Source organism: Lissotriton helveticus, chromosome 4_1, assembly GCF_964261635.1.
Source record: "Lissotriton helveticus chromosome 4_1, aLisHel1.1, whole genome shotgun sequence".
Taxonomy (NCBI): domain Eukaryota; kingdom Metazoa; phylum Chordata; class Amphibia; order Caudata; family Salamandridae; genus Lissotriton; species Lissotriton helveticus.
This window is the reverse complement of record NC_136063.1, coordinates 707,592,796-707,608,917: the sequence shown is the minus strand read 5'-3', so window position 1 is coordinate 707,608,917 and position 16,122 is coordinate 707,592,796. Positions and strand designations below refer to the sequence as shown.

Here is a 16,122-nt window from a genome sequence, read left to right as displayed (position 1 = left end):
GAGATCCCCGTGCCTCCCACACCTAACTTGGGCATAATTGCTAGTGTGAAGCCTAATTAGGATGTTCAGTAGTTAGGATGGGAGACCTAGTTCTGCTAAGTCTTTCCACCGTGTTTCCCTTGGAACTAAATCAAAGGCGGCCCGTAGGTCAACGAAGATGAGATAGAGGCTGCCACCCTCCATTCTCACCGTCTTCCAGAATAAGACGTGTAGCCGAAATATTTGATCCAGAGTGGAAATACCCATCCTGAACCCGGCCTGGAGTGTAGTTAGTATTTCATTTTCTTCCATCCACCCCTGGATCCTATCTAGGATGACCCTGCCCATTAGTTTCTGTGTGGTATCTATGAGGCTTATCGGCCTATAGTTTGATGGTGTTGATGGGCAGCCTTTCTTGAAAATGGGAACGATCTCGGCACCGAGCCAAGTATCTGGTGGGTCGATTCCCCTAAGGATTGCATTAAATAAAACAACCAGATACGGTGCCCATATTTTGGGTTGCGATCGGAATAAATCCCCGGGGATTTTATCTAGGCCGGGGGCCTTATTTGGTATTAGTCTTGCTATTGCAGACTCTACCTCCTTCAAGGTGATTTCTTCGGACCATTCTAGATTATACACGTCCCCAAAAAGCCGGGGGGCAAGCCCCCGGTCTCCATCCACGAATCCAGCCAGTCGATACTCGTGGCTGGGTCCCGGGACAGGGAACAGGGGACATGCCACAGTTTCCCTTGGCACCACCGGTAGATGCTCCTGGGGAGGATCAGAATTAGGAGGTAGAATAGTCTCTTCAACCGAATTGGCTTATAGCGCACCGAAGTGCGCTTCCCACACTGCGGGTGCTATATTCGGAGTTGAGGCCAGTTCTCCCCCGCCCACACCAGAACTCACAATAGTCCAAAATGTTTTGGAGTCCCTGCATGAGAGTGCAGAGCTAAGCTCCTCCCATCTGCTCTCCTCCCATTGCTTCTTTCCCCTGGTAATAGCTTTTTTATATTCGAGGCGGAATTTCTTAATATTAGTTCTGTCTTTGGTTTTTATTGCAGAAAGCAAATCTTTTTTAGATTTCCTGCAGGCAACATCATACCAGGGGTGCGTCCGGGTCTGGTAGGTTTTTTCCCTTCCCATGGGACTGAACACATCCACGAGCCTGGCAGCTAGCTGTTTGTGAATTTTCACAGCTCTGCCCTGTGAGTCTAAATCCAAATTGACAATGGCTATAACCCCCATGTCTACTAGCAACGGTAATGCTATCTGGTAGATTTCTGCAAGTTTAATGGGGGAGTCCTGGAGGTAGGGCCATTTTACCCTCCGCCTATTATTAGAAATCAAAAGTGGCAACAATGGACCATTAGACATAGGAGGAGGGTTTGTAAACCCGAAACTCCCAGGTTTAAGTGTTAAGACAAGGGCATTGTGATCGCTGTCTTGCCGTGGATGAACCCTAAATTCCAACAGTTTGTCCCAATGTCTAACTTCCATCATAATATAATCAATGATGGAAGTTTGCCCCAATCTATTAAACGTGGCTAATCCCGGTTTGTCGGGCTCCAATCTACGGTTACACGCCCGCAAAGACGTTGAAAGGGAGAAGGATTTGATTTGCAGGACCAGTGGGGTCCATGCTCTGACAGTCGGGATTAGCGGATCGGGAACATGCCAGAACCGGTCCTCATCGTCCGGTTCACCCGCATTAGAAGTCACAAGGGGCTTGAACTGGCAGTTGAAGTCGCCACCTACTATTAGGGCGATCAAAGGGTCGAGAGACTGAACAACCTGTTTTAATGTTACAATAGTGTCTGAGTCCTGGCTACTCCTGAGTGGTCTTAAATAGATATTTTAATATGGCCACCTGGGGCCTATCTTGAGGTGTTAGGAGCACGCATTGGACATCAAGGGAGTTAGTTGGTATCGAAACTGTCTGGACACCCAAATGCGTGCCCACCCATATTGACAGGCCACCCGAAGGCCTCCCCCTACCCCTAGTTGTGGCCAGGACATCAAAGGTGGCAAAGCCGGTCCTTACACACTCCTCCAGTGCCCATGTTTCCTGCAGCAGGCAAATATCATGCATTGCCATAAAAGAGCCCCATTCAGTCAAAGCCAGTTTACTTTTCATTCCAGCCACATTCCAGGACAATATTTTTATACCACTGTCGACTGGGCTGGTGTTGATTGATGATTCGTCCTTACTTTGGTCAGGCCCAGTACTACAAAATAAGAGCTTGGGCTCTGATGACTTTTCTATTGCCTCCCCTATTAGCATTTCCTCAGGGGAAGCACAGACCCCGCCTGCAGAGTACCAGCCTCCCATCCCATCCCAGCATCTGTGGGGTTAGCATATGTTGTAATGTTATCAGGGGTACTACTATCATCATTGCCCACCCATGTCCCTATTTGGGTACCCACACTGCTGCATGTTTGGGGCAAAGAACTCTGGCACACAGGGCGTCAGTCAGCCCGTTCTAGCATGCTATACCTATTTCTCTGTGGAAATGTTGAAAGTAAGGGGGTACACTGCTGGCAACCCTCCCAAGATGTTGCTCCATGTTGGGTTCTGGATGGTAGAATGTTCCAACCCCCGTCCTGCCGCATACTTCTATTCTGTCCAATCCTCTGAAGGGGAGTAGAATAGAAGTATGACAAGTGTAGGGGGAATATTTGGGTATTAGACTAGGATGGCGACCTACTGCAGATATATTCTACAGAACGTGGGTCCCTAAAGTTAATCACCACACAGTTCCCCGCAATAGTTTTAGGTCCAGTCCCAATCCAGTCTACTCTTCTGACACACAATATTTCGCCGGAGACGTTAGGGGGGAGAGGCCTGTTGGAATTGAGCCATTGTATGCATTTGTTTTTTAATTCAAAATAGTCCTCACTTTTACCCTGGCTTAAGGGGGGGACCCCAGCTAGGACCACAGCGTATGGTGATGACTCAGGAGGGAGATCAAGGGTAGGCAAAAGAGCTAAAGAACCCTCCTCTGCACTATTTCTGCTCGCTTGGGCTTGCTGGTTCATTGGATTTGCTCTGGATTCAGTGGTCCCCCGCGACACTGTAGTATTTCCAGCGTCTACTTCTCCGACCCTGGGCAGAGGTAGAATAGAGTCATGAATAGAATTACCAGTTGCCCTAGCCGGTACAGCTGGTATATTTTTACTAGTTGATGGAATTTTAGGATTGGAGATAGAAGTGGGCTTATTAGTTGCAGAATTCCCCGGAGGACTAGTCATCTGGGTTTTCCCTAGACCTAAATTCTTGATAATGGTAACTAACCTATCAAGCCTGGATGTCAGTGGTTTAAAATATGAACCAATAATCTGTCCCATATGAGCTTACACATAGAAGATGAGTAACCCAGACGGGAGTTCCCACATTGGACAGAGAAGGACCGACAACAACCTGTGCACATTCAGGTGGAGTCGTGATTCTTTTGGCTACATTTTTTTTCCTTTTCTGTTTCTTACTTCTCGGTTGAGGTTTAGGGGCTTTACTTACTAGAGAGTGGGAAGGGGAATTAGCAATCTCTGGAGAGTCATTAACATAAAGAACAATCTGTGCACAGGGCAATTTCGCGAAGGAGCACATAAGGGAGGAGCAAAAATCAGGGGGATTAACAGTAACAGCTGAAAAGTCCCCAACAGTCTGGAGGGGAAGGACAGCTGGGGTAATCGATAATCGCCTCTCCGTATTCTCTATTGCGGATGCCACTACCCCAATCGTCTTTTGTAGCATCTTGTCGATGGCAGTGAGGCTTGGGAGAGGTTGTGCTGTTGCAGCCTGGTGTCTAGTCATGGGGCGAGAGGCGGTAGGCTTAGTGTTTTTGCCTTTATCACTCATTCTTACAACCGGATAGACAAGTCCCGCAGTGCACAGTACTTAATACTTTCAACCACACAATATCCAAAAAAGGACTGATAACAACAGAGAAGAATAGTTGGCATACACAGTCCGGCAGCAATTAAAACAAGGCTATGCGTCCTTTAAAGGCCTTCGGCGCCCTCTGCTGATGCTTGAAACCAGCGACCAGAAAGGCACCCTGGGAGATGTAGTCCCCGCTCTCCTCCGGCTCCCCTCTCGGCGGCAAAACAACAGCGGGTCAGGGCAAGGCAGGCAGAGAACAGGAGGCAGTGACAAACAGCAGCGTAGCACCGTTCCCCTCACGGTGGTTATAAATACTCCAAGCAATCACCCCCTCCAGATCTCCCAGGCTCACCACTACCGCGTCACCTCCTCCACCTCTGACTTCTTAATAATGTCTATTCCGGGATGTCTCCATATGGTAAACTCAGTGGCAGACTGTAGCCTGTATCCTTGGCCACAACAGAAAACAGCCAAGAGACAGCCGAGACCGCTCTGCCCCCACTGTCCCAGAGAGTGAGCTAGCTCCCACCTCAGCCTCAGCCTCTACCTTCGCTTCAGAAACAGAGCAGCAAACACAAGCTGCCCGCAGTGCAACAACCGCCGACCGCCGACTTCCTCCAGTAGCGCATGGATCCTCCTCCTCTCGTAAGCCTCCACAAATCAGGGCAAAACAGGACAGCCGACACAAACCACAGCTGCACAGAGACCGCCGGCCGCCTCAGCTTCCACAGCACACGGGACCCGGATTCTCTCTCTCCCCAAACTGCAACCACAAAAAGCCTGCAACAATCCTGCAACCGCCTCCGTCCGAGCAGGAACAAGGCAAAGACAACCAGTTTTCCTGTTCATTTTGTCCATTTGACAAGTAGACCCAACCCCCAGCAGCACAATGGCTACCAATTCACAGTACGGATTAGGGAAGGGCATTGTCTGGAGTTAAAGTAATATTTGGGCCCATTTGTTAATGCTATTCGAACTAGTATTTATGGTTCATTAATGCAAAGCCTTTATTATTAGGGTGAATACTCCAAGGAAGTGCTGTAAGCTTGGACTGCACTACTGACAGTGGTTCCAGTTTAAAAATGTGTTCACACGTTTGCAAAGGTTAACAATGTGAGCCTACATATAATGCTCCCAGAATGCTCAAATATTTGCTGAAGCTTGAAAGCAAGATTGATGATTCTTTGCTTTAAAAATAAAATGTTCACAAAAAAAAGCAACTAGAATAAAAAAGGTGTTGCTAAACTACTGTGTAATTTTAGGTACCATTTCTTTGAAGCATCATTTAGTTAAATGTGTTAATGCATGCTAGTATTTCCAAAAATATTCATAATGGAAAATCAACCAGTTTAAACAAGATTATGGAAAACATGAAAATAAACGAGCATTGGCCAAGCCAATAGTTCCGCCATTTTGGTCAGCGTTTTAGTTTTGTTAATGCGTTTCTTGTTTTGACATGGGTTTTGTAAAACTTTATTTGTTTTGGAAGCTGCCAGACCATCACCATTATAGCAAACTTTGCAAAAAAAAACAAAAAATGTGGGTGTCAAAAAGCACACATTGCCACAGGAGTTAGTACCTTGCACTGAACAAAACTACTTTGTGTTCCGATATTCTCCTTGTGAAAGAACAGAATGTTGTCACTCACAGTGAAGTCAGCCGATATATAGATAGAGATATAATTTTAATAAACAGAAAAGGTTTGGGTTAATGCCAGACCGAATTAGAGGCTCAATTCCTAAAAATAATCTCACAAGTGCACCCAATGGTAAATGTCCCAGCATTAGTGCAGATTTATGGCTTTCATGAATTTATAAGAATTTACAGGAATAAGCTAGGAAAAGGTAATCCTAAAAAATATTGGTGAACTGCAATTTAGCACAGGCAATTATGAATGTTTAGATTTGCTCATTCAAAAATCTGAGTGTTTACAAGATCCTCCAACCCCTTTCTTCTTAACCCTGGAAGATGTTTTACTTCTGCCCTCATCACGAGTAAATTTCTGACCTTTATCTGTATGGAAAAAGATAAGAGACGAGCTGGTGAAAAACCTTAAAACATGAAAATTAGTAAGTTTGCACAGACTCATAAGGGCATTCCAACGCTGACACTTTTGCTTACCGCTTCTTCCAACTTCAGTATGTAGGCCTGTGGAAAGGTGTCAAAATATGTGAATTGCTAGTGTTCATATCCTACTGTAGTATGAGCCCTGGCATAATCAGAGAGGCTATTATCTGAGCTCTTATATAATGAGATTGCTGCCATAATTTGCCGCTACACTATGTGGCACCAAAGGGACAAGTGGATTTTTTACAGGACAAGTAGATTTATGAAGCAACCTGTCCCATGGACTTGAAGATATTTTATAGAGTTCCACACCCCTGTTAGCTATGTCAGTGCCCCCAAATGTTTGCCCACTTATGGCGGCATTCTCGACCTTCATACACTGTCTGCTCAGCCAGCATGCACCAATTCATGTCACATTTCAAATCTTCCAGTTGCGGTACGTGTTCTGCTCCCCACAATCTAGCCACATTCTGTTTGGCGACAGCTAGCCCAAGGGTGATCCATATAGGTTCCATGCAGAGGTGGTCCGTCCCCTCCTAGACATTCAGCAGACACCCCTTTGGTGAGACAGTGAGGGGACCACCACACACCTTGCCCATGCATGCAACCACTGCCACCCAGAAGCGTTGAAGTATTGATAGTCCCACAGTGTATGGTAAAAGGTGCCAGTGTGTCCACTACCTCAAAGGCAACTTTCATTGGATATTTTAGCCATTTTCTCCAGTGTGGAATGAGTGTAGTACAGTGGAGGATCTTTAATTTGACTATTCGTAACCCGTCCGTATAGCAACTTCCCTAGGATAAGCCAAGGCTTCTGCCCACTCATCATCCTCCAGACTTCCCAGGTCGTAGATCCAGATTTTAATCCTCAATATTCCAGGCCTCCTAAGCAACAAGGACACTGAAGCTTTTGAGTCATTTGCTGCAGTCAACGCCATGCCAGACATTGTGACCTTGGGTACCTTTGATGGGCTGTACTACAGCAAACAATGTCAGTACTGTAGTGGAAGCCCTCCTGAGAGCCCTGAGTGCCTGTGCAGAATCTCTATAGATTGCCAGCCCCATCAATGTCTGAGACCTTTCTCAATGAGATATCACCAAACCCGGAAAGAATGACTGGGAGACCTTGCATAATCTGCCCTTCTAAACTATATCGGATCGAAAGGTCTCTAAACAAGAATGATAGAAGAGAGAGCTATTTGGGAGCCTGAGAGGACATGCCATTTAGACTGTCCACTGCATTTGTCACCCACCACCAAAGAGATTATGAATACATTCGATAATGATTTTGGTGCACATGAAACTGGAGCAGACTTATAGCTCTATTTGAGGTCAGCCACGTTGGAGCAGAATAAAATGATTTGTGAAGGCTGGAGAGTTTGCTGCAGCTGATTAATTCAGTCTCCCGATGTGAACCAGCTCATCAAGAGAGCTAAGCGTGCTTTCCTAATACTTAATAGCTTGATTAAAAAAAAAAATCTTTTTCTTGATGTATTTTTTTGTTGAAACATTACAACTAACTCTTCACATTGCCATAATGTTTCACAGGTCGCATGATTCAAGCAAAGGACAGTTTACCTCAGTTACAAATGTTCTCAAGTTTTAGAGCCTTCACTGTTTCCGATTTCTTAATCTTACAATCTGCAGCATTTTGGTTGCGCTTTTCCAATATGACACATGTTCTAATGTGAACCATTTAATTCATCTGCTTCAGTCAGGGTGTTGGTGAAGGAAATAAGTAGAACAAGAATCCTAAAAACCAACAGGGGTTGTGGTGGACAATGGATGTGGCTATCCTGACAATTAGGAGGCAAAGGAGACGCTAGGCCTATCGTCTGGTTATGAGTGGTTTAGGGTTACAGTATATTGGGGGCGATGATTGTCTGGTTTCTGTTATGTCCCCAGCATTCCTGAGAATCGGGAGGCTAATTTGGTGATATTGGCTAGCTCTAAGCTGAAAGATAGGAGTGCACCCACATACGCCTGGCTTATCAGAAAAATGAATTTAGAGGAAGGGAATTCAGATAACTCCAAGCTTGTCCCTTTAACAGACTGTCCCAGGGAGTCCAAGCAAGGAGGCTGATCTTGCGAGAGAGGTTTTCACTGTGCTAGCTAGTTTGACAGCTCAAAATTGTAATGTAGAAGATGATCCGGTTTCAAGGTTTCTGAGGGTTTTGTCAAGATGAGTGGTCATCCTACCGTAATGGTGGAAGGCAACGCCAACGAGGTTCAGCCACAAATATAAAATCATGTTTTGCAAAGAGGTAAATGTACATGCAGACATAATGTACAAATACATGCCCATTTTCCAAAAGGCTGAGTTCTGTTTCTCTCACAGTTTTCTATAGCTCAATTGCACCCTTTGTATTAGTGTGCGTGACATGGAGCCAGAACAAATAAAACGTAATTGAGAAACAGACGGCATAGTACCAGTGCAGGAGATAGGATTAAGGTGATCTAAGAATATCAGAGTCTGCTGGTGCAGTAACGGAAGGAAAATATACCTTTTTTGTTGCTTCTTAAACAGTAGGAGAATGGTTTGAGTTCTTATTAGCTAGAGGCCTGCAGAGAAGTAGATTATCCACCTGAGGTAACCCATAGAAAGGCCTTGGATTTTTTTGTTGGCTGGCCTTTTACGCAATGGAGCTGGTTTTACATTTGATCCTTACCTATAAGTGTAATCAGAGTAAATCTCCGGATTGGGGAAGTGTGATCAACTTTTTCTCAGACAAGATAAGTTTGGCTGTGGAATGAAAGCCTAAAGTAAGTCAAGAAGGTATGAATGAGTTTGTTCGACAGGATAGCAGTGGCTCGTGGATAGGAGGCTTTTGATTTTCTTAGGTAGTTAGGAAATGATCAAAAGAAAGGCTCTAAAAATCACGGTACTTCTCCAAATTGTTTCTTTCATAATTTCCATTCCTTTTAACTTCCATGTCTACTTCCTACATTGCTTTATTCCCCTCTTACCTTTGTCTCATTTTCAATTCTTTATTCCGTTGCACTTTTAATCACCCCCTTTATTTGTCTCTTTCTCTTTGTCAAAAGCTCTTCTTTCTCTTTCCTCATATTCCCCTTTCATTATCATTTTTTAAAGTTTATTGTACTTACTCTCTCAGTTGATGTACGCATTAAACCTATTGGCAAAATCCGGAACAGCAATCAAACTTGAACGCAGTGCACAAAAACACCAAGTCAACATTGTAGAACATGGCAGCTGCCATGTAAACGTTACATACTGGAATCCCGGAGCCATTGAAGGTCTGGCAACAATGTAGGAGTCACACAAATTATGATATGTATATAGCAAACATCTCCAGGATTATATATAGCACAGCCTACTCAAACATCTCCAGGCACAGATGCAAAAGCACTGCTTTGACTTTGCTTGCTTCATGGTGTCCGGATGGTATGGCCACGTGGAGGCAGTTGCAAGTGATGCTTCCTGGGAGGCAGATCAATAGGTTCAGCAGCAAAATATGTCTGGTTTTCTAGAGGAGTCATTGTGAGAGTACCCTGCTCACCTTTCTGCAGTTGAAGGAGGACTGTAGTCCTCTTCTACGTCCTTACAATCTTTTTTTATATTTTCCTTCTCTTTAACACGTTTGCTTATTATGTCTTTTTCCCCTCTCTTTCCTATAGAGGAAAAGGTCCCTGGATAGAGACTTTGAATGTTTTCCAGATGAGGCATGTCTAAGATCCAAGAAATCCGATGCTGGAACTGTGGGGTCATCGTCTTCTGTTTCAAATGCTTGGCTTCGATGTGGCGATGGATTTGAAGACTCTTCCACTCAAAAGGTACAGTAATATTTCTTATAGTGGAGATCATTCACCCTGCCATTGCCTGGGATCCAGCTGCACATGCTCCCAGTGGCAGTGGGTTTAATATTTCTAGACCCACTCCGCTAACTTTCTAAAGACCAGGCTTAGCTGCTCCTCACCTTCCCAATATGGCCATAACATAATGGACTCTAATGACTATTCAACTGTATGTGCTGGTGTGAATCCTCTGAGACTAACTATAATGTATTTAAGCATGTGTTTGTACTAATATAGTGTGTATGTATAGGTTATGTTCAGCATAGAAATTGATGAATCTTTATATTTGGAGGCCTGTTTAAATATTATATTTCCTCAATGGAAACCAGTGTTCTGAAATGCCCAAGTGAATAAATAAGGTAGATTTTACTGGTGCTGTATTCCATGTTAGGGCATACATATTGGGGGCCTCTCTGTCTCGTCGTACTTACTTCAGCAAACCTAGATATAGTAGTGGTACTTGTTTACCTTTTTGGGAATGGGGTTGCAGAGCAGCATCTTCCGTTGATACTGGTGAACACCACTTACTGTCACCATTCACAACTAGGGAACACTGCACAGTAGTGCAGCAAAAGGTTTGTACCAATATTAGGATATTATGCACTACTGTTTGCTATGTTTTTAAATTGAGGAGTTTGTGTTGTTCATTTTAGAAGTGTGAGGATGTGAAGATACCCTGTAAAGTACTTTGTTATTTTATGTTAATAAAATGTATAGTGCACATAGCTGCCCCAACAATGGGTCTTCCCAGAGCTACCGACTGGCAGCAGGTATAATCCACCCAAGAGAGAAGAGGAGGTAGGATACCTAACCTCCTATTTTTCCTGAAACCAATATGGTTCTGGGTATTCCTTAGCTTGAGGGGTGCTGTTCCAAAGGGACGGGGCTAAAACTTGAAAGGAGCAGCCACTGGCTCTTTTCTTTTGGAACCGTGAAGTAACCGCCAGGTTTAGCTTGGCCGAGCGGAGTTCTCTCTTTGGGAGAACTGGTTGCATGAGATCAGACAGGCAGGATAGGAGCACCTGATGCATTCATAATCCTATGTGCCGTATTGAGGGTTTAAAATTGAATACTTCTAGCTTCGGGGAGTGTGAGGAGCAAGCATCCAGTTCTGCCGGCAAGTCCGCCAGGAAGAGGCTAAAGAGTATAGGGGCCAGGACACATTCACCGTGGGACTCTAACTGGTGGACAACAGAGCTAGAACCCACACCCAAGCCAAGAACTTCAGGATCGTCATCAACAGCTAACTCAACATAACCACTCAAGTCAACGCTATCAACCCCTGGTCACAAGTGGGACTACAGGAACTCACTCTATGCGGAGATTAACAAAACAATCTCACCAGAAGGCTGTGGACCTTCAGAAATTGGCAGCCAGAATCACTCTCAAACTCCCACACCAAACTCACATCACACCACACCTGAAGAAGCTCCACTGGCTCACCATACACACACGAGCATAATTCAAACTCCTTACCCACACTTTCCAGGCACTACATAAAACTAGACCAGCATGCCTCAACAATCGAATCTGCTTTCGAAAACCTAATCTTAAGACGTATTACCCACATCATCTCCAGTCTTAACTCTAGGATGGTCAAAGGAAGGACCTTTTTCAAATCTTACATAAATGCACCTAAAGAGATTGATCCTGACCTAGAATTGAGATGGAATGCGATTTCTGCTATTAAGGAGCTCCTTCCTCTCCTAGACAGGAGTTTAGAGGAGGGGCTCGCTAGAGCAGATGTTTCCGTGAATCCTTGGAGCTCTGGATACCTCCTGAACCCCTTTCGATCTTCGGGCCTGTTGAAGCTGAACTGACTGCAAGATGGGGTCAGCAGTAAGCGCAAAAATGAGTGACTTCCACTTTCTCCCTTCCGGCTAATATGACGTGTGCTTTGCAATAAGAGATGCATTGTCTGCAGTACACTCCTCACACATTCTGCTCCTCATGTTTGAGACACTCTGCTTCACTTCTGAGCAGTCATTTCCACAGAGTTCTGACAGGACAGGGCGAAAAAACAGGGAGAGGTTTTTGAACTGCACATTTGGTCCCATGACAAGGGGGCACAGAGGGTCGGATTGGGATCACAATTCGGCCCGGGCACTGATGAAAAAAGTGGCCCACATTCAAGAGGCGTGGCCCATATTTAAGGGGCGTGGCCCACATTCAAGGGGCGTGCCCTTTCATGAAACACCATTTGCACAGACAAGGAATGAAAGTGGGAGGATACTGTTCTTGCACAGGACACAGGGCCAAGGTGACAATGGCCTACATGCTGAGCAACAAAAAAAAATAGCAAGGCCCCTTTCTGTCACAAAATTATTCCAGCCCTCCAGCACAGGAGCACCTGAAAAGCAGCAAAGCCCCTGCTATTACTAACCTACTTAGCCCTCCCCAGACCTTCAGCTCAGGAGCACATGAACAGAGGTAAGGCCCCTGCAATTAGTAAATTAATCAGCCCTCCAGGCCTCGGGAAAATGTCCTGGCAGGGGAGCACAAAACACAGCTTTCTGGGTCATCCAAGGTAGCCAGGTAGCCAGGGGGGGGGGGCTGAGGTGAAGCCAGAGCATGGGAAGTGCCTTCCCAGTGTGTTCTGACAGTTTGAGTGTTTACCATTTACTGTAGCATTACACGTGTACCTGTGTATGGTACCTCGTACCTGGCAGGCTCCGGATCATCCCCTTCAAGGTCTTGTTGAAGCGCTCTACGAGCCCGATAGTCTGGGGGTGGTAAGGAGTGGAGAACCGGTAGGTCACTCCGCACTCCTTCCACATGGCCTGCATGTAGGCCGACATGAAGTTCGTGCCCCTGTCTGACACCACGACCTTGGGGAATCCCACTCTGGTAAATATCCCCATCAGGGCCCGCGCCACCACAGGTGCAGTGACGGTACTCAGAGGAATAGCCTCCGGGTACCGAGTGGCGTGGTCCACTAACACCAAGATGAACCGGTGTCCCGCAGAGGTCGGAGGGTCCAACGGCCCAACGATGTAGATTCCGACCCGCTCAAAAGGGGTCCCGACCACCGGGAGCGGTTCCAAAGGGACCTTCACTTTAGTCCCAGTCTTGCCACTTGCCTGGCAAGTCTTGCAGGTCTTGCTATAGGTGTCAGAGGCAACTCTCATCCTGGGCCAATAAAAATGCGGGACCAACCGTGCAAAGGTTTTGTCTTGGCCCAGGTGTCCAGCCAAAGGAATCTCATGCACCAGTTCCAATAGGAAGGCCCAGTAGCTTTGGGGGACCACTAAGGCCCTCGAGGATCCATGCACCGGAACCTTAGGTTCACTGTAAAGGAGGCCATCCTCCTAGTACACGTGAAAACTGCCGGTCTCCTGATCGGTCGCTTGGGCTTCGGCCTGTCGCCGCATGCCTTCAAGCGTGGGGCACTCCTTCTGCGCCCGACAGAATTCCTCCCGGGTAGGTCCTCCTTCCACATGCCACTCGGCAAGGGTCGGCAAGTCCCCCACGGGAACAACATCCACCTCCACGGACTCCGGGGGACCTCCACAGGCTCCCCATCCATCACACGGGGTGTGTCCTTCACAACATTCTCCTTTTCAGGACCAGCATTGGGTTGGGCCGTTGTCCCAGGCTCCAACCCGGGTTGAGTTCCTTGCCGGGCAGTCATGGACCGCGTGACCACGCAAGTCCATCCTGGCAACCCCAGCATCTCAGTGTGGGCCTTAAACTCCACTTCCTTCTATGTTCCAGGTCGTTTCCTAGCAGACAGTCCACAGGCAAGGCAGGGCTTATCGCAACTTTCAACGGGCCTCTCACTCCTCCCCACTCAAAGGGAACCTGAGCCACGGGATAGTAGCTCAGACTGCCGTCAGCCAACATGGCCGGATGGAATACGTCAGGGATCACCTGCTCAGGGGACACCAGCCGCCTCACTACGGTGGTCATGCTGGCACCTGTGTCCCTCAGAGCGTCCACCTCCTCCCCATTGACCTTCACCCTCTGCTGGTACTTAGCAGTGTTAGATGGTAAGGGCGTCACTGGGACCATCTCTGTATCCCCAAGTGAAACCAGGGTCAGGCCTGTCCACTCCACTTCCCTATCTAGGGGCAGCTCCACCCCAAGCGCTACACTAGCCACCCCGGGACTCTTGCCACCTGTGGGGGCTGGGGGTCGTTTGCGACACTGGGCATCTCCCTTGTAGTGTCCAACCTCCCCGCATTCATAGCACCGGACAACTTTTGGCTGCTGACTCTTATCAGGGTAAGTGGGCTTTGGGGAACTGGACTGAGGTGGGGTACCTACTCCTCTCCCAAACTGTCTAGTTTGTGGGCCTCATGAGAACTCCTTCTTTTTATCTCCCCCCTCTTTCTTCTGGGAGACGCCCTGTCTGCCTTTCGGGCCATCTCCCCCGGGGCCCTTGTGTGACACCCGGGTGCTAACCCAAGTATCCGCCTCCTCTGAAAGCTCAAGGGGATCAGTCAGCTTGCGGTCCACCAGATGTTGGTGCAGCTCCGGAAAACATTTATCCAAGAGGTGCTCTCTCAAAAAAAGATTGTACAGGCCCTCCTAATCATGCACCTCGCTGCCACGCACCCAACCATCCAGAGCCTTACGGGCATAATCAAAAAAATCCACCCAATTCTGCGTGGACAGCTTATGGCTGCCACGGAACTTCTGGCGGTACCTTTCGGGGTTGAGGCCAAACTTTTTAATGAGCGCCTCCTTCATGGGGGAATACCTGAACTGGTCCGCCTTATCCAAGTACAGGAGGGTGTCCCTGACATTGGGAGGTATGTAACGATACAGGCCACCTCCCCAGTGTTTTTCGGGCACCCCATGGGCTGTCAAGGCCACTTCATACGCCTCCAACCACTTGGCGATGTCATCCCCCTGAGTGTAGCGCGCTATCACCTCCTTGGGTAACCAACACCTAGGCTCGTTTTGAGCCCCTGGTACGCTGCCACCATTGGGACTTGTTGGCGCACTCAATTGCAAAGCTCTCAGCTCCAACTCCTTCAGCTGAAGCTCGTGCGCCAGCTTCCTTTCTTCCAATGTAAACTGTTTATCTTCCTTTTCTCTCTCCCTCTCGTGCTCTAACTTGGCAAGCTCCCACTTCAATTGCCTCTCCTCCCTCCTGTTCTCATATACCTGTGACGACATACTCCTTCTAAACCCGCAACTACTTGAACTGGAACTTCTTCCTGGCAACTCATTTTCAGACACATCTATGTTTAGTAGGTCTAGTTCTTCTGGAGCACTCGTCTCCCCAGTGTGACCAGCCCTTCCTGTTCCCCATCCCCTCTCCCTTCTGGGTGGGCCCCTACCCATGCCCTCAAAGCGGTACGGAGTTCCTCTTTTGCGGCTCTCAGCCCAACCGGCACCCCCATCCCCTGACAAAATTCCCTTAACTGCACCACCGTATACTCTTCAAGGTTAGCCAGCTGGAACTCCATTTTGACAGGTGAGGACCCAAATAAAATAAAGGGAAAGCACTAGGACGTAGGTAGCAGGATTAGGTCAAAACAGGTCTCTATACACTCTACAGGCTAGACAGTGGGGGGGGGGTCAATTGTGTAGGCTTGCATGCACGATAGGTGTCTAGTCTACTTGCAGCGTACTCTGTCCCACTGGAGGGTGCTGTATAGTCACAGGTCCTGATCCCACCACTCGCCACCAATGTAAGAACTGGGGTCACCAGTTCCCTGGGGTAGCCTGGCACAAGCAGGTAGGCACCCGGAAGCTTAGGTGTTAAGTGACTACACAGCACACGCATCCACTGAGTCAATAAGTGCACGCAGAGACTGAGTCCACACCAGTATGGTTGTCTCAAATAAATACGTTTTATCTGAGATCAGCATTAGAGCAATTGAGAATCACAGTAGGCTTAACTTATTACTTTCCCTTAAAAACACATCTTCGGCATTACTCGGCCATAAATACTTAAATAAATAAATATTACATATTAGGTACGGCATCAGCCTTGCTCCTAGTCAGCAACTGCAAAAGAAGTCATGGAAGAGACATTCAAGAAACAGGGCATTAACCCGGTGTAGAATATTTCATTAGGGTCAACTAGAGGCTTTCATCATGCAAGGTTGAGCATCTCATTAGGCAAGAACTAATCTCTTATTAGATCAGGGTCAGCATTTCTGTAGCACAAGCAAATCAATAATCACAGTAGCACTCTTCTTTAAAACATTTCAATAGGGGGGAGCACAGGAAACCTGTCAATCTTGTAAAACCAGCGTTTCCTTAGTTATGCATCAACATTACATCAGGTAAAATTGGATCAGTTCATTTACCACCTTTTCCAGGTAAACGAACCTTCCTTTAGGCCAGAATAAACATTTTATATACACAGGCCACACTAGCCAATACCATACCAGGGGTTTACTCCTCTGGCTTAAAAG

At 47.0% G+C, this 16,122-nt stretch overlaps 1 protein-coding gene across 3 annotated transcripts in view; it reads left to right on the top strand.

The window, feature by feature from the left end:
• SPIDR (scaffold protein involved in DNA repair) overlaps window positions 1-16,122 on the top strand; it is a 2,204,159-nt gene that overhangs the window by 68,005 nt on the left and 2,120,032 nt on the right. For all 3 annotated transcript variants that reach the window (XM_078687327.1, XM_078687328.1, XM_078687326.1), the window contains exon 2: window positions 9,572-9,727. In XM_078687327.1, coding sequence (XP_078543453.1) covers window positions 9,572-9,727 — 156 coding nt within the window. The remainder of the gene's footprint in view (window positions 1-9,571; window positions 9,728-16,122) is intronic.